A 22,046-nucleotide genomic window follows, 5' to 3' on the forward strand; every position below is an offset into this window, starting at 1 on the left:
AAGGGCTGCAAAGGACCTGAAGGCAGCATGCTAATGCTCTATAAAACACCTAAAATAAAATAAATGAAAGTAGGCATGCAGTAGCCATCAGTCTAATTAAAAGGCATTCCAGAGACCCACAGAACATCAGCATTTGCAGTGCTATCTGTACCCTGAAATATACTGTAACAACAGAATTTAAATGTTTTTACAAACGGCTTGCCATTTAACCATTTACCTGCCCTCTCAAAGCACAGATAGAGTGGTCCCTGACCAGTTGTGAGTAATTCAAAATGATACGGTAAATATTCATTGACAATTATATTCGTAGATCACTATTGTTTATTCAAATAGTGTCGATACGTTAAACACTGTATTTTTTCATTTTTAGTTATAAATACATACAAATAATTCACATCTTAACAGTGCCCACTGTACAGGGAAGGGGGAAGGTAGTGCAGTGATCAGGAATGGTGTGGGTAGGTGAAGTGACAATTCAATCGTAAATTGCTTTAAACAATTGAAGATGGCTTCACAGGGGAGCCTTGCCGGAATTAATCCACAGTTAAGTACAACATTTTTAGTGTAACATCATAAATAACAGGTGTACAAGGTCACACTCTGATTATGTGTAATAGTTGATAGTCGACGTTTCGACCCTCGTAGTAGGGATGGTACCCCTTACAAGGCGGGTCTTCCTCAGGACAGTGAAAGGGGGGGTGAGGTAAGTTCCTATGGGGAAAAGGACATTTAAAATAGGTTACTAAATTATCACTTAATGAAAAATATTTACACAGGGGTACATTAATTGGCGTCATACCTTGATAGAACCTATACTAGATCCAAATGGACCATAGGTCAAGGTACCAGGCTAGTTTCTGTCTATAAGTGCTCCTGGAGCAGAAATTAAGTAGTTTGTTGAGGGTTGCACCATGTATCTCCAAAATGTCAGATGATTAAAGACATTAGAGGGGTCATATGGGTTGATCTCGACAACAATGCTTCATACATGGTACGTCATGGGAGAATTCTCTAACACTGGGGGGATGCCTTGCTATTGAGGTCAATTAATAATATGTTTAAGGTATTATTGTCAGATGCTTGACGGTGGTCGCACAATCAAACTGACCTAGATTTACATTAAACATGCCAACATCTTACTCGCACACAATGCCAGATAGTAAAAGGTTACCTTGTGTATAACTTCCATTAGTGCTCTGCAATTGGACGTATTACTTCACATGCTTACGCATTCCTAAGGGGATGGATAACCGGATGATTTAGATACCACAGTGGTGTGGATTGAATCACTATTAATCGCCAATGGCTCGGAAATTACCTTGTCAATACACAACAGTGTCCTCAGTGCGATCATGAGCAATTCCATGTAGTAATGTCCTTCATTGGGACGGTTTATTTCATTAGCAAACGCATTCCTAAGGGGATGAATAACGGATGATTTAAAAAACAGATAATTAAAAAAAAAAACGCTGACATGCGGATAGGGTCACTGAAAAATCACAACACATGCTCGCGATTTACCTTGGTACTACTCAAATGTGTCCTAAATGCAGTAATCGGGAATTCATTGGTTTGTGGATGGTCCCGTTAGATTAATTCAGCTCTTTGGATATAGCTTGTAGTTTAGCAGACAATCTAGAAAAAGATAATGTAGACTCGCGGTAGGATAACGTATTTAATTAAATTTAAATAAGGTCGCACCCAGAAATTTTGGTGGCGCCAGCTCGTACCGGTGTAATTGTTGCGTACCGTTCTAGGCACGGGTCCTAGTAACTTGCCAACTCGGTCGCTGAAATTAAATAGGAAAGTATCTATCATGCTCGATACGACAAAGGGCTAGATAGGCTGGATAGAAAGGTATATGGCATAGGGCCCTCTTACCTATGCTGACGGGTCAGGCATCCTCGTCCCCGGCATCCTGCACCTCCGTCGTTGTTGTCCGAAGTGGAGCTCCCATGTAGACTCCATTTTTCCAACCTTCATAAAAAAGTACACCTCCAACCTCTGTATGCACCACTATAACACCATGTTAGGTAGTTACGTGGTTGCTGATAAGAAGTAGTACGTTATTATGATCACACTCTAGATTAGTATGGGGAAGAACACATTGTCTAATCATGAAAATGTCTTGACTGTAGTAGAGATGTACAAATATATAAAGTATAAGATATACTGTATATTGCGTTCCAGACTGCCTTAATACCCTGTGATGGCAATTACGTGGTCGCGCACAAGATCTAACGATGCACTCGACATGGAAGTAATGTATACAGACTGTAACCGCGTGTTCATGAAGCTAATGTCTTTCCCTTGGTCTGGGGACGGAATGATGTCTCCTAACCATATACATATGCGGAGTATTTGGCTCAATTAAATATAAATACAAGTTTCCAATAAGACAACTAGTTCAACTTTAGGTACAAATGCAGGGAACGATCTATTTATCACCCTTCACATTCCTGATAAGAATAGATATGTAGCTAATATCCAAGGGTTTAGGTGGGTAAACCATGTGGCCCCTACCATCCATAATCTAAGATTCCTGTTGGGACAATGAATCTTACCCACATTAGAAATAACTGTTATCGTACCACCGTTACCATCCAAGATTAAAGTGCAAACTTGTTTAGATAACCACGGTTAGTATATGACCCCACCGATCCGTTCCGATAAATATGGCAACATTCAACATAGTACGTAGCTCTCCCTAAACCAATATCGTATTATAAGTCTGACCAATTTTATCTTCCCTTCGGGTTTACATTTACCAGAACGCCGCATCACACGTCCTAGTAACCACGTTAAGCAGTGGAGGCTAGCAACCACGTTAAACAGTGGAGGCTTTCCTCTATTTCTATTTCTCTCGCGGTCACGTGATGCGGCAGTGACTTTACCCTCCTCACAACGCGAGCTCCACACTTCCGACAACAACGAAGGAGGTGCAGGATGCCAGGGACGAGGATGCCTGACCCGTCAGCATAGGTAAGAGGGCCCTATGCCATATACCTTTCTATCCAGCCTATCTAGCCCTTTGCCGTATCGAGCCTGATAGATATTTTCCTACTCTTGATCCCATACAATCCACCAATTGTGAAGCAGCCACTTTTGCTATCAATATTAATTGCAAACAAGCCCTCAAAGGAATTCTGCTATATCGACCTCCTGGACCTCGAAACTCCTTTCTTGCTACACTCTCTGAGCTTAATGACCACATCATATGCTCGACGGAATACATGAAACTGGGAGAGTTTAACTTCCCTTTGGAAGAACAGGGCAACCACGACACCACTCAACTCACTGCTGATCTCCTAACCTTAGGACTTCAACAACTGGTAAAGGGAACTACTCACCAGGCGGGACACACACTAGATGGTTTGTTTACCAACAACCCACATATTTCTGTATTAGATATTCTTCCCCTCACGTGGACAGATCACAGGGCCATTATCTTTGGTATACATACTCGGCCTGTTAACCCTCCTCCTCCAGGCCACGTACTAGGATAGGGACCCGTGCCTGGAAGAATGCAGATATCCCTCAGATGGTAGACATCCTGACACTATCCTCCCCCACGGGAGGAGCCAACCCTGCCCTCTCAGCCTCCGATTTCCAAGACTGGATTCGGAACACTGCTGATCAGGTGGCCCCGGAGAAGCTTATGCGACCCAACAGAATATCTCCGTCGGCGGTTTGGTACACCGAAGAGCTCAGGCTCCACCGACAACACTGTAGGAACTTAGAAAGGCGTTGGAGGAAATCTTACTGCCCCATAGCCAAGCAATCCTACAAAGATGCCCTGACAACATACAAAAAGGCTATTACTGCTCGAAAAACTACCTTTTTCTCGGCTCAAATAGAGAATGCCAGGAACTCTGTCAGAGAACTGTTCTCAGTGGTCACCACCCTGTCCACCCCTTCTTCGGGTCCCGGGGCTGAACCCTCTCAGTCTCTCTGCAACGCTCTGTCCAGCTTTTTCATCACTAAGGTGTCAGATATCTACTCATCCTTTGCAGGGGATGTAGGGACAAGATCCAGAGTCTGCAGTGGGGAAGAACTAGTCACTGACCATGATTCCTTCTCCTGCTTTGTCCCCATCACGCAAGATCAAATTAGCAGACTCGTTTCTACTATCAAGTCTGGCTCCCCCTTGGACCCCTGTCCCCCTTCAGTGATGGCCAAACTAAGTGAGGTGATCTCTCGCCCACTTATGGAAATTTGTAACACCGCATTTCAAACTGGTCACTATCCTGCCCCGTGGAAGAAGGCAGTGATTAAACCTCTTCTGAAAAAACCCTCCCTGGATCCCACAGCTCTGGCCAGCTATAGACCTATTGCGTGTCTCCCCTTTCCCGCCAAAATATGCGAAGCACTGATGAATAAACAACTCTCAGAGTTCGTCGATACTCACCAACTTCTCGACGAAACGCAGTTTGGCTTCAGGAAAGGGCATGGAACCGAGACCGCTTTAATAAAGCCCTCAGATGAGATCAGAGCCATTATGGACCAGGGAGGTGTGGCCGTTCTGATTCTTTTGGACCTGTCCGCAGCCTTTGACACCGTCGACCATGCTATTCTGGTCGACCGTGTCACAGCCCTGGGGATAAACGGCATGGCTAGAGATCTTATTTCATCCTTTCTGGCCAACCTCACCCAGACAGTGAAGTTGGGTAATTTCTACTCTCCTGTCTCTGCACTCCCATGTGGAGTCCCACAGGGCTCCTCGCTAAGTCCTACGCTATTTAATATCTATGTAGCGGACTTAGCGAGGGTAATAAAGGCCCATGGGTTGCAACTTACATCTTACGCAGACGACACCCAACTGGTTTTGGCGATCCATAAGGACGGCCCAGTGGTGGCAGCTAATTTCCAAAGGGCCATGCTCGCTGTCAGTACCTGGATGTCCTCCAATTGTCTGAGGCTTAACTCAGACAAAACCGAGGTCATGACCTTCGGCAAACTCTCCCCGGAATGGTCCTCCATCTAGTGGCCCAACCAGCTGGGCTCTCCACCTGTCCCAGTTGAAAAGGCTAGAAACCTGGTGTGAGTTATTTTTTGACAGCAAGCTGTCATTTAACCTTCACGTCAACAAGGTTGTGTCATCTGCGTTCTTTATTTTAAAGAAAATTAGGATATTGCTGCCTTACCTCCCTACCTCAGCTGGGAAGACCCTGGTCTCTACCCTAGTGTTTTCTAAAATTGACTACGGGAATGCCCTCTTTCTTAACTCTCAGAAACTCGTTTTATCCAAGTTGCAGTCCATACAGAATGCGGCTGCTAGAATTCTTCTTGACATCCCCCGCCGCCAGCCTACTACTCCCGCCATTCGTCATCTGCATTGGCTAAGAGTAGAGGGCCGCATTAAATTCAAGGCCCTCTGCATTGCCTATAAGGCAGTGCATGGCGTTGGACCCAAGTTTCTGACCGAAGCATTTCAGTTGTACACCCCTAAAAGGCAGCTGAGATCTGCCAACACCTGCCTCCTGCCGGTACCTCGCACAAGAACAGCAACCTGGGGAGACAGACGTTTCCTGGTTGCTGCGCCCAAGCTTTGGAACCTTTTGCCACTCACTATCAAAACTGCCCCCAATCTGATGAGCTTCCGTAGGCTCCTAAAGACATGGTTGTTCAACCAGTGAGCTTGCTGTTCGGTCCCTCTGGCCTCCACATGCGCCGAGACACCTTCGGGTATTTGTATGCGCAATAAAATATCGTAAATAAATATTTAATTTCAGCGACCGAGTTGGCAAGTTACTAGGACCTGTGACTAGAACGGTACGCAACAATTACACAGGTACGAGCTGGCGCCACCAAAATTTCTGGGTGCGACCTTATTTACATTTAATTAAATACGTTATCCTACCGCGAGTCTACATTATCTTTTTCTAGATTGTCTGCTAAACTACAAGCTATATCCAAAGAGCCGAATTAATCTAACGGGACCATCCACACACCAATGAATTCCCGATTACTGCATTTAGGACACATTTGAGTAGTACCAAGGTAAATCGCGAGCATGTGGTGTGATTTTTCAGTGACCCTATCCGCATGTCAGCGTTTTTTTTTTTAAATCATCCGTTTTTTAAATCATCCGTTATTCATCCCCTTTCACTGTCCTGAGTAAGACCCGCCTTGTAAGGGGTACCATCCCTACTACGAGGGTCGAAACGTCGACTATCAACTATTACACATAATCAGAGTGTGACCTTGTACACCTGTTATTTATGATGTTACACTAAAAATGTTGTACTTAACTATGGATTAATTCCGGCAAGGCTCCCCTGTGAAGCCATCTTCAATTGTTTAAAGCAATTTACGATTGAATTGTCACTTCACCTACCCACACCATTCCTGATCACTGCACTACCTTCCCCCTTCCCCCTTCCCTGTACAGTGGGCACTGTTAAGATGTGAATTATTTGTATGTATTTATAACTAAAAATGAAAAAATACAGTGTTTAACGTGTCGACACTATTTGAATAAACAATAGTGATCTACGAATATAATTGTCAATAAATATTTACCTTATCATTTTGAATTACTCACAACTGGTCAGGGACCACTCTCTCTATATCATATAACTAGCAGCCCGCCCCAGCGTTGCCCGGGGTACAAGGGGGCTGGGGGAAGCATTTCAGGGTTGTGTGCACTCCCGCCCCGGCCCCCGCTCGCCACAACATTGTCTGTGTCCCGGACAATGTCGTGGCGGGCGAGGGCCGGGGTGGGAGTGCACGCAAGCCTAAAATGCTGCCCCCAGAGCCTGAGCCTTACCTCAGCCGCATTTGTTCAGGGCCAACCTCCCGCACCAGCTCCCTCCCGCCCCGACATTTCCCGTGTCCCAGAGCCTTACCTGAGCCGCCGCTCCTCCCCGTGCTCCTCACTTCACCGCCGCTCCTCCTCGTTATGACGCACCTGAGCTGCCGCTCCTTCCCGCGCTCCTCACTTCACCGCTGCTCCTTCTCGTCATCACGTGCGTTGCGGCCAGCGCTACATCGTGGCCAACGCAGAGTCGCGGCCAGCGCTACTTTCAGGGCACTACTTTTTTTTTTAAGTTATATTTTTTAATTTACGTTTTTTTTAATTTTCTATAGCCTATGTCCATCTGCACACCCTGAGGATTACAACAATGTATTGGGTGTGTGGATTGGCGCTGTAGTTCCCGAGTTTACCTTGCCAAAAGGTTTGTGTTCTCTCTTTATAATAGTAGTATAGATTACCCAGGTCCCTACGACTACCGGGTTGACCCCCTTATTGTAATCCCTCTCAAAGCACAGAGGCACTAACATTTTTTAAAAGAACTGAAACCAGAACTTTCTTTGACCGTTAACATGGTAGATCTTTCTATTTCAGGCAATTGCCTTACCAAGATTCCCATCAAACCCAAGGTTTGCATTGGCTCAGTCCTTTCTTTAAAATACAGCCAGTGTCACCTGTATACCTCCATTCAGTTCTCACCTTCTCCCAACAGTATACAGCGTTTGGAAGAACTGTATGAGATAACCTTTGACCTGATCAGTACTTACTTTGTAAATAAGGGTGTCAAGTACCAAGGTTGTGTAGACTTGATACCCCCTCATGACTCTTTCATACACGATCAAACACTCTTTCAAGTTCTATTTCACGCCTCTTTTCTTTCTTTGTCACTTTTTTTCCGATTTTCTTTTTCCCCTCCTTTTCCCATTTCTGTTTCTCGTCCCTTCCTCTTTGTGTTTTCACTTTTGCTCTGGGGCAATGTCTGATATGGAAAAATAAGTGCTGCTCCATAACAATGAGTGCCGGTGGGCTCCACCTACAACCACTGGCTCAAATTAAGCTCTGCTCCTGATTTTTGGGCAAATGTCCACCCATTTCAGTGGTTGCGCTAAATGTCAACAATCTCGTGAATGTTTGGCAGAAACTTCACAAAGCTGCAGATTTATCTGAACTTGAATAAACTGAAACATTCAGGCTTAAGTACTTTGTGTCCCCCTTTCCCAGACTAACGTATCTCAAAAGTCTTCCTTGGTGACTGATAACCAGCACCAAGGTGAAGAAGCAGCTAGCTTCCGTAACGTCCTGCTGTACTTCTCTCTCTGTTTAGCAGCAAAGGTGAACATCTCTGTTCATGCACAGGCCGGATGTCTTCGCAGTCACGGACATAAGGGATTTTGATGAGTTTATCATTTACCTTAAAATGACTTGACGCCCTGAATTCTGTACCAGCCTTCAGTGATAATGTTTTAAAGATACATTTTCATTGGTAGATGTTCACATCTCACCACGTTTCGCTGCTGGCTGCATGGTTATATTTGCCACAACAGCCCTCATTTGTATATTGGTGTGGGATCCTTTCTTTCGTCAGCCTTCCTTTTAGATGCCTTTGGTAGCTAGAGGTACGTGCCTTGTAATAGGGACTATTACATGCCAGAACAGACCGCATGGACCAGACGCTTGTGGAGTTGCAGTTGTGACTTTTACATCTTTCCCATTCATTTGGTGTGTCGCCTCATCCCTGCCTCTTTTCACAGGTGTGTTGGGGTGTTGTTGCTCCCAAATACTACCTGTACGTACTTCCCAGTGTGCAGCCCAACCTAGTAAATTAGAAGCTTTTGCTTGGCTGAATTGTTTTCTGTAGAATGAAGTTAAGAGTGTGTATTAAAGGCGAAAATGTGTGCATTTTCAGAACTCATATGCTGACCTTGGGAGAAAAATGGTTCAATTTCCAAAATATATTCAAAGCTGACATTTGACTGATCAATCATGTGGCAATCGGCAGACTTATTACTAATACCATAACCTTGGTGTCAGCGGCACTGGGTTATGTATTACCCATGGAGAACCCTTTGAAATTGACAAAACATTTTCAAATTACTGCTGGAAATACTGCCTGATGCACTGAATCTATAAATCACGAATATGGTGGCCATTAATGTTCTCTTGTTTGATGTGGTCTCAATTTGAACATTAATATTAGTAGCTTGGGAAGATTTTCCCTGAACTCAGGTAGCTCTTAATGTAGAAAAGTTTGTCGACCCCTGCTGTAGATCATGGAGTCGGTAGTCTGCATTTTATTTTGCTGAAGGTGCAAGCTACATCGCTTAAAGATACCATCTACAAAGCACAGTTCTGTTGCCTGAGTGAAATATTTTCACCTTTGTTTGCAGGACGACTGTCGGTGTCGTTAGCGGAACATGAGAACCAAAAGGACAGTTTTATTGTGATGCTTCTGGAAGCCATACTGTCCACTCTCTAACTCTGTCGTATTGCAATCACGTTTTGGAAATAGAATAATTCACACAGTGGGTGACTTACCTGAGATAAGTCTGCATGTTAAGATAACATCTGTAGGTAATCCACCCTTTGTACATGCAGCAGTACAATTGGCAAAGCCAAGCGGCCTGGTTCATTGTACTAATGCATGACCTGTTGACATGCTGTTTGATTGTGTTAGCATATTAAAGTCTCAACTGTTGGATTTGCAATGCTTGGTTTTTCTTCTACTAGACTGTGAGGATTAAGCAAAGTATTCTTTTAAGAGTCTGCTGTGCTATGAATTTTGGAACCTGCTGTATCATTACTATGGTTAACCTGCCATCTGTTTATAGTTTTCAGGAGACTGAGAATGCATGGCATGGTGGCTGTCTCGCCCTGGCGGAACTGGGCCGGAGGGGACTGCTGCTGCCCTCCCGACTTGAGAAAGGTAGCCTTCTAACGTAAAGTAGAAGTCTTTTTTCTGAAATTGTTCTTGGTTATTGCTTTTTAGGATCATATTCGATAACATTTTAAGCAATGTTTGCTCTGTATCTATTTATTTGATTGACTGTGAGCTCGTCATGCAGCTGATTGATCTGCTAACAGACCGAATCTGAATCCCTCTTGTTCATTTTGTAGTCTGAAGCTCTTAAAGGAATAGAGTTTGAGCCTAGTGAACCTGTTGTGTAGATGGCAGGCCTTACTACAGTTATTTACAATCAATCTCTACTCGCACGCAAACCTAATCAAAGTTCTACCGCTGGTCGTCTTGGATCAGAGGCAAATGCTAGTAAAACTAGGTAAGTCTTAGCTGCATGGAAAGGCTGCTTTATGCTACGTTATACAGTTGAGTGCTCTGATAAGTATATTACCAACCATTCAGAAGTTTGGTTGTGCAAGGTGGCGTGCAACATTATCTTAACTACCCAGGTAGACAGCCAGATAGCCTAAATCTTACCAACCCTTTTGAGCATTGATAAATTGAAGTTATGCTTCTAACTTAACTGGATTAGATTTTTAGGTCTCGCCTGTCGATGCGATGCGCATGCGCATCGAGCAAGCGAGACTATGGGGGCTTATCCACTCTTTGTCCAACTTGCAAGGAATCGTGGCGATTCCTTGCAGTGCCCGTGACTTTTAAGCTCAATGCGCATGCGCATTGAGCTTAAAAGCGCGTGCACATCAGTTCCCTCATCCGCACGTCGCATTTCTCCTCCCCCCTCGCCCCCTCCCCTGCCCGCCGTGTCGCATTTCTCCTCCCCCCTCCCCTTATCTGTCTTCCCTTCGTCTGTTCCCTCTCCCCGCTCCGCCCCCTCCCCTGCCCGCCGTGTCGCATTTCTCCTCTCCCCTCCCCTTATCTGGCCTTCCCTCCGTCTGTTCCCTCTCCCCGCTCCGCCCCCTCTTATCGCATTCCAAGCGCAAGCGTGAACTCATTTGTACTTTTAAAGCAGACAAGGACGCACCGGCCGTGCCATTCCGCATGCCTTGTGCTGGGCTCGGTTTTGTTTTCAAAACAGAAGCCAGCCCGATCCCTTCTCATTAGCCACGCTGCGCACTCATGTGACGAGGCGTAATCCCCGCTGCACGCTACGCTGAACCACAACAATTTCTTCACAAAAGACGTTAACTGGCTCTTCCGAGATCACACAGTTCCGCACGTTTTGCCTTGTGCAACAAACAGTGTCATCATTCCTAAGACGTCAGCTCCAGTTCCTGGCCACAAGACAAATCAACACAACTTATCAGACTCCGGGGATCCAATTGAAACCCCATTTCCCTCAGAAAACAAGTGGGCCACGCCCCTTGAATTCCGTCTCTTTCCCCCACAACCTGTGAGCCGTGTTTGTGAATCCACAACCTTCCCTTTGAAGGCACGCCCTCTATTTCTCTGAAAACGGTCATCTTTTCGGTCTCACAACTTGTTTCCTGGACTCGCCCCCGGCCTGTCTCCGTCTCCGGCAATTATTTTTACTGTCGAGGTATGTGGAAGTTTATATGGTTTTCTGTGACGCGAGGTTCTTTTGGAGCGCTTCCGAGGGAGCCATGCATGCCCTCACCCTCACTCACCCTCAACCCCTCACCCACCCTCAACCCCTCACCCTCACTCACCCTCAACCCCTCACCCTCAAACCCTCACTCACCCTCACTCTCACTCATCCTCACTCACCCTCAACCCCTCACCCTCACTCACCCTCAACCCCTCACCCTCACTCACCCTCAACCCCTCACCCTCACTCACCCTCAACCCCTCACCCTCACTCACCCTCACTCACCCTCAACCCCTCACCCTCAACCCCTCACCCTCAACCCCTCACCCTCACTCACCCTCACCCTCACTCACCCTCAACCCCTCACCCTCACTCACCCTCACCCACCCTCACCCACCCTCACCCTCACTCACCCTCAACCCCTCACCCTCACTCACCCTCAACCCCTCACCCTCACTCACCCTCACTCACCCTCACCCTCACTCACCCTCTCACCCTCACTCACCCTCAACCCCTCACCCTCACCCTCACTCACCCTCACCCTCACTCACCCTCACTCACCCTCAACCCCTCACCCTCACTCACCCTCACCCTCACTCACCCTCACCCTCACTCACCCTCACTCACCCTCACTCACCCTCAACCCCTCACCCTCACTCACCCTCACCCTCACTCACCCTCACCCTCACTCACCCTCAACCCCTCACCCTCACTCACCCTCAACCCCTCACCCTCACTCACCCTCAACCCCTCACCCTCACTCACCCTCAACCCCTCACCCTCAACCCCTCACTCACCCTCACTCTCACTCATCCTCACTCACCCTCAACCCCTCACCCTCACTCACCCTCAACCCCTCACCCTCACTCACCCTCAACCCCTCACCCTCACTCACCCTCAACCCCTCACCCTCACTCACCCTCACTCACCCTCAACCCCTCACCCTCACTCACCCACCCTCACCCTCACCCTCACCCTCACTCACCCTCAACCCCTCACCCTCACTCACCCTCAACCCCTCACCCTCACTCACCCTCAACCCCTCACCCTCACTCACCCTCACTCACCCTCACTCACCCTCACTCACCCTCACCCTCACTCTCACTCACCCTCACCCTCACCCTCACTCACCCTCACCCTCACTCACCCTCACCCTCACTCACCCTCACCCTCACTCACCCTCACTCACCCTCAACCCCTCACCCACCCTCACTCACCCTCACCCACCCTCACCCTCACTCACCCTCACCCTCACTCACCCCCTCACTCACCCTCAACCCCTCACCCTCACCCTCAACCCCTCACCCTCACCATCACTCACCCTCACTCACCCTCACTCACCCTCAACCCCTCACCCTCACTCACCCTCACTCACCCTCACTCTCACTCACCCTCAACCCCTCACCCTCACTCACCCTCAACCCCTCACCCTAACTCACCCTCACCCTCACTCACCCTCACCCTCACTCACCCTCAACCCCTCACCCTAACTCACCCTCACCCTCACTCACCCTCACCCTCACTCACCCTCAACCCCTCAACCTCAACCCCTCACCCTCACTCACCCTCACCCTCACTCACCCTCACTCTCCCTCACCCTCACCCTCACTCTCCCTCACTCTCACTCACCCTCTCTCTCACTCACCCTCAACCCCTCACCCTCACTCACCCTCACTCACCCTCAACCCCTCACCCTCACTCACCCTCACCCACCCTCACTCTCACCCTCACTCACCCTCAACCCCTCACCCTCACACAGTGCAATAGGTCTCAGACCATTTCAGTTAGAGCTTTTAGAAATGTTTATGGCTTTTTTTATTTGTAATTCTTTTGCATTGGCTACAGGAAACAAAAATGCTAAAGATTTACAAAAAAAACCCATAAACAATTCTAAAAGCACTAACTCTAATGATGCGAGACCTATTGCATTTCCAATGCTTGTTGATCATGACGCTGGCTCAGGTCAAGCCTTGGTGACACAAGGGTTAAAGGTAAAACTATTCTGCTGTGTGCTGCTCTATGATATTGTGAAGTTAAAGCGAAAAGGTGGTGTATAGTCTTGTGTAATGGTGTTAAAAAGATCCTTCGAACTTTGTATGCAACCTCAAACTGAGCGACTCGCAGGATAATCTGCTCAGGGCGCTCTAAGATGATTTAGACACCAATTAGCTCATAAAAATATTACAGAATGTAAATATTTTTGTAGATTAAGACACAGGTTTGTAAAATAAATTGCACTAGGTCTCTTAAATTCCAGTGAAGGAGAATTAATGTAGATCCATCTTGGTTAGTAGTTATTGATTACTGTTGTTGGTAAGAGTTTACTGTTGGTTAATGGACAGCACAGTGTTTCACTTGCTTTACTAGAACTGTCCGGAGCAGACAACTTAAAACAAATGTGAAGTTGGCTTACATGTAAAAAGAATCCAGACCAGCGGTGCATATTAATGTTCATGCAGATTTTAAACATGTTGACTTTTGTACCGGTTTTGTATTTTTTTTCTGAGTTGTCTGTCTGAATTTTCAGGCTTACAGTAAGTATGTAGAACCTTCAAAAATAAAGAAAGAAGGAATGAATGGCGCCTAGAAGCAAGGCTCAATGGTTGTTAGCATGTATTTGTGACATTGTTCCTGCTGATTGAAGCACTGATTTAATGTAATGGCAGCTCAACTGAGTTGCAGATTAGTTTGAGGGGACATCTGCGCAGTTAGTCTTGACAGGGAAGCCGGACAACCTGATTGCTGACTGAATAGCTATGTTAAGTGCTCGTCAAAAAGCACTGTCATAAAATATCCAAATGGTGTGTTACTGAAACACAGCTTACACAAAACTGAGATACTGTCATTTTTGTAAGTTCAGCATACAGACTGGATGGTCGGTCATTTAGCAGTGCAGTTCACTCAGTTGATGTGCCCTGTTAAGCAATTATCTCAACTTGTGAGATAAGGAAGTGACTTTTGGCATAGAAGCTAGTAAATTCTGTAGCCTTACAGAGGAGACAGATGCAAATCCTCCACTTTGTGAGACCTTCTGATGGACTTTAACACAGAAAAACTTGATCTCTTCAGGGATAAATGGGTTGTAGAGAGTGAGAGAGAGAGCGCAATCAACACTGAACTCCACTCTGTACTGCTTAGCAAATTAAACACTAAGTACCTGATTTAGATCTCGGCAGTAAAGGTCTTGCTGTCACTTGTTTGACTGATTCACCACCCGCCGACTTGGCTGTTCGCCCACCCTATGTAGATGTTGGCGGGTCCGTAGGCGAAAGACCGCCAGAGTCCCGCCGCCTCCGGCAGAAATCTTCACCCATGTTGATGACATCATAGACAGAAGCGGCTGTCATCGGAACTCCAGCCAAGAGTCCCACCGAGCTGATCACGATATGTCTTTCCATCGAGACAACTGTGGCGGGAACCTCTCCTACTTTGAGTTGGTGGAATTGAAGGAAAAGAGGTCAAAACATACTTTTTTGCTGTTTTTCACTTCCATTTCCGTCTTTGCTGCTCCGACTCCACCAGGATGCTGAACGACCCCATTGTCACTGGGATCGAAGGTAAGCTACATGTACAATTGCCCTATTATGAATCGTGTGTTGACAATTAATGTAGTCTTGTATATTTTTGCATTGCTCTTACATACAATATTTTTCTTAGATGTAATGCAGTTGTGTTCATCTTCCTCCTTATCAAGGTAAATTGAACACACCTGTTCAGACACTTAAAAAAATAATTGTTTTTGTGGATGTTGTCCTTGTGGTACCTGTGGGTGTGGATTCAATAATGTGTGTGTATGTTGTGTGTGTGGCATGCAATATGTAACTCAAAGGGCCATAACACATTGATTGTATGTTTTGGATGCTAACGTGATACAATGGAAGAAGAAGACGCAAATGGCTCTTTCCACGTTAAAGACAGGATTTCCCCAAGCCTCCCCGCACGCCGTTGTGTTGAAAGGACATATAAGAGCCCCTTCTGCACTGAAAATAAATCTTTTTAGTAGGCACATTAATAGCCCTGCTATCGCATGACTGAAACCCTTGTTTTGGGAGAACAATTGAATTGATTCAGGTTGAGACAGGCTCGGAACCTTAGAGGGGCGAAGAGAACTACTATCTCTTTTTGCAGGATCATTAATGCTGATGACTGGTCACTCCTCCAGCTTTTTCAAATGAGCTTTGAAACCAACATAAAAAATAAGAATTTCCTAAAATAGATTGGTCGCCCATCAAGCTTCTTTCGATAGATCCATAAATCAACGCACATATATAAAAATAAGGATTGGTGAAACCCATCCCTGGACTTTTTCGGGATTTGAATTCTATGTCAGGACCGGAGGCTTCAGATTATGCTATATCTTCCTTCGCTTTATTAACATAAAGACTCCACAGCAGCTTAGGAAAAGATATAATAAGAACAAAAATGCTTTAAACATAAAGCATTAACGTAATGTTCAACAAAAAATAAACAACAACTCCCAAGAGTCTCTTGCGCAACAATAGTCCATAGTCCTTTTACTCTGTCCATCATCACTATATAACCGGACTTCTCATCATCTTCCTCCTCTTTCTTCGCTGCTCCCGCAGCCAGATAAGTGCTTTTCTATGTGTTACCTTTCATTGTGATTGATTGTCTTGTGTACGATCTTTGGGGGGACTCCTTGCATGGTTTATTTCCTTACAGAGTCCCCAGTTGCGGGAACGTTCTTCGTTCCTACGCGACTTTATTCCCACTTGTGTGCGGTGTGTACATAGACCGCAAGGGGGCGGCCTGTCGTCTCGCCGACCCGCCGGCGCGCCTCCACAGTGCGAGGAGCCACGCCGTAGGGTCTGCTTGCGCAGGGGCCGATCCTCGCGTACCCCTCTGACACCTGGTGATCCGGGTCGGTACTTTTGCCCACTTTTGACGCCCTCTGGGGTCTGTATGGCGGTTCTGACCGCGTGAATCGCCTTCGGGCGAGATCTGTGCACCTCTTTACCCGTGTGTGGCCTAGCGCGCTTGAGGGGTACGTAGACCCGGTCCCGGCGAGGAGGGTCAGCGCGCTTGGGGGTTGGTGCAGCCCACCTGCCACGTCAGCTGGCCCAAAACGTGATCGCAGCCGCTTGGCCTGCCCACATTCGAGAACTTTCTCGGTTGCCGCCCTCTTGGGTGCCCCGCATTTGCCCTTGGTTCCGAGATGGAAGGGGAATACGATGAGGAAGCCTGCCCCTATCTGCAGGATGATGAGTTCTATCAGGCGGTAGACAACTCCATCTATCTTTGCGTGACGGAGGTGGTAGGGCCCATGGAGGACCGCCTGTCCGCCCGCATAGTGGAGGAGTGCGCGAAGCTGGCAGCGGCGCAGGTGCCTCCGTCCCCCGAACTCCCGGGGACGTCCGGCGGGTTGCCACCCGCTCCGAAGAGACCTCGTGGGGAGGGACCTTCATCAGAGGCCCAAGGCGTGGACAGGGGCGCTTTCGAGCGGCTTCGTGACGCCTTCCTAGCCAAGGCGACGGCGGTGCCCCCTGCACCCTTGGTGGATCCTGGCACTTCGGGCGACGTGTCTACGGCGCCCGCCTCCCCGATCTACGACTCTCCGGACTCGGATGACGACGGGGAGTCGACCCGTTCTTGGCTTCCGACACCTTCAGCGAAGGAGATGCCCCGAGACGAGTCGGGCATGCTGGACCCGGACGAGATCGTCCACCCCCGATCCGCGGCCTGGGCCCCGGGGGAGACGGTGGCGAAGTTTGTCGCGGGCAGGCTGCGCAAGCCCCTGGAAAAGGAGGCGAGGGGTTGCCTGCGTGGGGAATGCCCTCGGCCTACCCTGGAAGGGAAAGTGGCCATGACACCAGAGTTGGACCCCAAGATGGCCACCTTCCTGGCGAAATTCATGAAGGACCCCAGGAAGGGGATCGACCGGTCCTGGCGGGCTTGCCAGGACAAGTTGTTGGATGCGGTCGGGCCCGCCACGAAGATCCTCGATATGGCGGAGGAGGCTCGAGTGAATGGCACTGCCATTTCGCCGGAGGTGCTCTCCAACTGGGCCCAGAGGGTGATCGTATTTTTGGGCAACGCCAACTGTGCCCTGTCCACGGAGAGGCGGCGTTCGCTCCTTATCAAGCTGGATCCGAAGCTGGGGGACCTGGCCTCGTCGGAGGCAGGTGCCGTGGCTCAGGGTGGCCTCTTCGGTGAGCCTTTCATCCGCGAGCTGGGAAAGTTTGTGAATACGTTCACGTCGCTGGACACGGCTCAGTCCAGCATCAAGAAGGTCTTCCACCAGCGTTTTTCTGGAGGGGCCGGTCGCGGCAGGGGCCGCGCGATCGGCCGTGGTCAGCAGACCAACAACCGAGGACAAGGCTCCGGAAGAGGTCAGTACCAGACCTCGGCCAACTACACCAACTTCTACCCCACGAGGGGACAGCGCTATGGTGGCAGAGGGTTCAAGAAGAACTCCGGACAAGGAAATGCCCCCGGTAAGTGTACTTTGCTTGGATCAAGTTCCGATTGGGGGGCGGCTGGCAAGCTTTTACGGGGAGTGGGAATTGCTCACTGCCGACGCTTGGGTTTTGCAAACTGTAAGAGGTTTCCATATCGAGTTTTACGACCAGCCTACTCAGGCGAGGCCCCCGCGCCCGATGGTTTTTTCAGAATCCGACGCGCGATTGATAGACGAAGAGGTCTCAGACTTGCTGCGCAAGGGAGCCATCCGTCTATCAACGCGCCACCCACATGGGTTCCTCAGCAACGTCTTCCTAGTGGACAAGACGGACGGGGGCAAGAGGCCGGTGATCAATCTCAAAGAGTTCAATGGGTGGTTGGTCTACCGTCACTTCAAGATGGAGGGGATCCACCTCCTTCGAGACGTGCTCCTCCCTCGAGATTGGATGGTACGACTGGACCTCAAGGATGCCTACTTGATCGTTCCCATCCACCCCCCTCATCGTCGTTTCCTACAATTCCTGTGGGACGACAAGGTGTTCGAATTCACCGCCCTGCCGTTCGGTCTTTCTTCGGCCCCGTGGTGCTTCACGAAGGTCCTCCACCCGGTGGTGGAGTTTCTCAGAAGTCAGGGGGTCCGGATGCTTGTATACTTAGACGACATCCTCCTCATGGGGCAGTGCCCGGAGGTGTTGGCGGGCCAGCTGCGTCAAGCTGTCGGCCTGCTTCAGAGGCTAGGGTTCGTCATCAACGGCTCCAAGTCGGTTTTGGTTCCCACTCAGCAGATCACCTTTTTGGGTTTCGTGGTGGACTCGGTACAGGCGGTCTTGAGCCTGCCGGGTCGGAAGGTCGCGAAGATTCGACACCTACTTCGGCAGACGATCGCAAGAGAGCGTACGTCACTGCGTCATATCGCCAAGGTGGTGGGCCTTCTCTCGTCCTCCATCCAGGCGATTTTCCCGGGCCCACTGCACTACAGGACTCTGCAATGCTTGAAGGCGCAGCATCTGCGCCGGGGGATGTGTTACGACCAGTGGGTTCCCCTCACGGACGAAGTGAAGGAGGAAATGTCATGGTGGCTGTCTCACATGGAGGCATGGAATGGGCGAGCGATCTTCGGTTCGGTTCCGGACCTGATCATAGAGTCCGACGCCAGCAGGTCGGGCTGGGGCGCCCGGTGCGGGGATTTTTCCACCGGCGGCGCCTGGTCGTCAGAAGAACAACAATTGCATATCAATTGTTTGGAGCTCCTTGCGGGCTCCTTCGCAGTTCGCTGTTGGACCAAAGACTCGGTCAAGGCTTGTGTCCTGTTACGGATGGACAATATTTCGGCAGTTCGGTATGTGAACCACCTAGGAGGTCCTCGTTCCTGCGCCTTGGCGGATTTAGCGAAGGATTTCTGGGATTATTGCCTGTCTCGTCACATTGCGGTGACGGCGGAGTATCTGCCAGGCCAGTGCAATCAGGTAGCGGATTGGCACTCTCGACATCTCAGGGACACCAGCCAGTGGAAACTGGATCCGGAAGTCTTCCGGTGGCTACACTCCCTTTGGGGTCCCTTCTCGGTGGACCTCTTTGCGTCCCGTCTCGACCACCAGCTGCCGCGGTTTTACAGCTGGAGGCCGGACCCTCTAGCGGAGGCCACGGACGCGTTCTTGCAGGATTGGAGTCGGGAACAGCCGTTCGCGTTTCCCCCGTTCTCCATGATCATGCGAACGGCGGCTCAAATACGCCGCCAGGGTGCGGAACTGGTGTTGGTTACACCGCTGTGGAGGTCTCAAGTATGGTTTCCGGTTCTTCTGGAACTTTCTTGGGATTTTCCAATCCTACTCCCCCTGTTTCCTCTGCTCCTGACGAACCCGGATCGGGAACCTCACCCTCTCGTCGTGCAGAACACTCTCCGCCTCGTGGCGTGGAGGCTCTCAGGAGACGCTGGGCGCTCCCGGGCCTTTCGGGGTCGGCTGAGCACTTGCTCTCCAAAGCATGGGCCGACAGTACGACGAAGCGTTACAGATCCGCTTGGCTTAAGTGGCTGCGTTGGTGTTTACGAAGGGATCTGGATCCCGTGGTCGCAGGCCTTGTTCCCGTGCTGAATTTCCTGGCGCATTTGGCCGACAAGGGTCTAGCGTATAGGACGATCAATGCTATCCGGTCGGCGATTTCTGCGGGCCATGATAACATCGATGGCCACCCGGTAGGGGAACATCCTTTTATGTGTCGGCTTCTGCGGGCTGTTCGCCTCGCACTGCCGCCAGAACCCAGGTACTCCGTCCTTTGGGACGTCAATTTGGTTCTGAATTTGTTCCTGTCGTGGCCAGCCAATTCTTATCTGTCTCTTAAGGAGCTGTCGGCGAAGTTAGCCATGTTGTTATGTCTGGTTTCTTGTAGGCGCGTCTCGGACGTGCGCGCGCTGGATGTCTCTGCACGCATTTTTTCCCCGGATGGGGTTACTTTCACCGTGGGCCGGCGTACTAAGACGTCGTCGCGTTCCATTTCTTATCCAGCCTTTACTGACACTCCTAAGTTGTGTGTCGTGCAATGCCTCAAAGCAAATGAGGACCTGACCTTGGATCTGCGCCCTCCGGGCGAGCGTCAGTTGTTGATTGCCCTGCGGAAGCCACACAAAGCTGTCTCCTCCCCTACTATTGCTCGGTGGGTGCGATGTGTCATGCAAGAAGCAGGCATCAATACTTCTCTCTTTGGAGCACACTCCGCCAGGGGGGCCATGGCCTCTAAGGCATTCTCGGTGGGTGCTCGTCTGGAGGACCTAATGCGCGCGGCGGATTGGTCCTCGGATTCCACCTTCAAGAGGTTTTATTTTAAGCCGGTGGTGGATTTGGCTCAGTTGGTGGTAAGTAAGCTTTAAACTAGCATAATCTGAAGCCTCCGGTCCTGACATAGAATCGAAATTTGCCTAGCTTACGTAACGGTAAGTTTCAATTCTATTAAGGACACGGAGGCGAGGATTATCCCACCCGGGCCACAGTGGTGTCTCTACCCACCCGTATGGCAGTAAGTAAAGCGTTTTCCTTTACATCGTCAGTACTGTATTAATCACTGAATGCTCCTCGCCTTGTTGTCACATTCCTGGGCCACCTCGCTGACGCTGTTCCTTTTTTGACAGGCAACGATGGTGCTAAGCAGGACCAATGAGGCTCAAGCGTGATCTGCGCGAAGAAAGAGGAGGAAGATGATGAGAAGTCCGGTTATATAGTGATGATGGACAGAGTAAAAGGACTATGGACTATTGTTGCGCAAGAGACTCTTTGGAGTTGTTGTTTATTTTTTGTTGAACATTACGTTAATGCTTTATGTTTAAAGCATTTTTGTTCTTATTATATCTTTTCCTAAGCTGCTGTGGAGTCTTTATGTTAATAAAGCGAAGGAAGATATAGCATAATCCTCGCCTCCGTGTCCTTAATAGAATTGAAACTTACCGTTACGTAAGCTAGGCAAATTTCGATTCTACTTTGCAAACAGCACGAGGAATAAGCCTTGAGAAATTTACGCACAGTAACGAAACACGTGTCAGCTGTTTTTGGCTGCTCTCCAACCGCCATCTTTGGGAAGGCTCTACAACTAGGACCTTCATTCTGGCTTACATGATTGCTCACAGTGCTCTAAAGTGAAGAACTTTTTAACGCATTGTCAACGACCTTGATCCTGTACCAAATTACAAATTGTACACACTGTACTTTGACTGTACATACAATATTAAGAGAAAAGTAGAAAGAATCTCTACACAAACGGTTATTAAACCATACATCAAATATAACAATCGGATGTTCTCTTTCCTTGAAATAATAGATGCATTGTTTATATTTCTCTATTGGTGAGATAATACATTGATAAATACTACAAAGCCAGGATGTTTTGAATGGAAAATTTGTTCTAAGTAAATTACTACCCAAACATTGTTAAATTGAGTTAAATATCAGAGTGCCGAGGTACAATTATTGTCAAATGAATGACACATGTATTGACACATTAATAAGTACTACTTACCAGTCTCCACTCGGGACTCACTCCGCAGCAAACCGCTGCTAGGACACCGCCAGCACAACGGGAATATCTAAATAGGCTTGGTGCAATACCGCTGGTATGACAGCGACAGAGTACTGTTAGCCAGCAGAGGATATTGCCACTGCGGCAGGTCAGCCAGCAGACATCTAGACGTAGCCGTTGGAATACCTTCAACTCAACAGAATACTTGAAAACTGCACAATAGAGGGATAGCAGGAGTACCGCCAAGATCTAAATTAGGCCCTTAGTGCTTAGGAGCTATCTTCGAATTGGCACTCAAGACATGGTGAGAACTTAAACATGAGAAGTTCCCAAGAAAAGATCATATATCATTTTTATTACAGTGTCTTGGCTTTCTGATTCGTCAAGAGCCAGGCTGATGACGA

At 48.5% G+C, this 22,046-nt stretch overlaps 1 protein-coding gene across 3 annotated transcripts in view; it reads left to right on the forward strand.

The window, feature by feature from the left end:
* TBCD (tubulin folding cofactor D) overlaps positions 1–22,046 on the forward strand; it is a 2,218,561-nt gene that overhangs the window by 589,745 nt on the left and 1,606,770 nt on the right. For all 3 annotated transcript variants that reach the window (XM_086930600.1, XM_086930601.1, XM_086930602.1), the window contains one exon: positions 9,583–9,677. In XM_086930600.1, the coding sequence (XP_086786726.1) occupies positions 9,583–9,677 (95 nt within the window). The remainder of the gene's footprint in view (positions 1–9,582; positions 9,678–22,046) is intronic.

Source organism: Lissotriton vulgaris, chromosome 7 (genome assembly GCF_964263255.1).
Source record: "Lissotriton vulgaris chromosome 7, aLisVul1.2, whole genome shotgun sequence".
In the NCBI taxonomy this organism is placed as follows: domain Eukaryota; kingdom Metazoa; phylum Chordata; class Amphibia; order Caudata; family Salamandridae; genus Lissotriton; species Lissotriton vulgaris.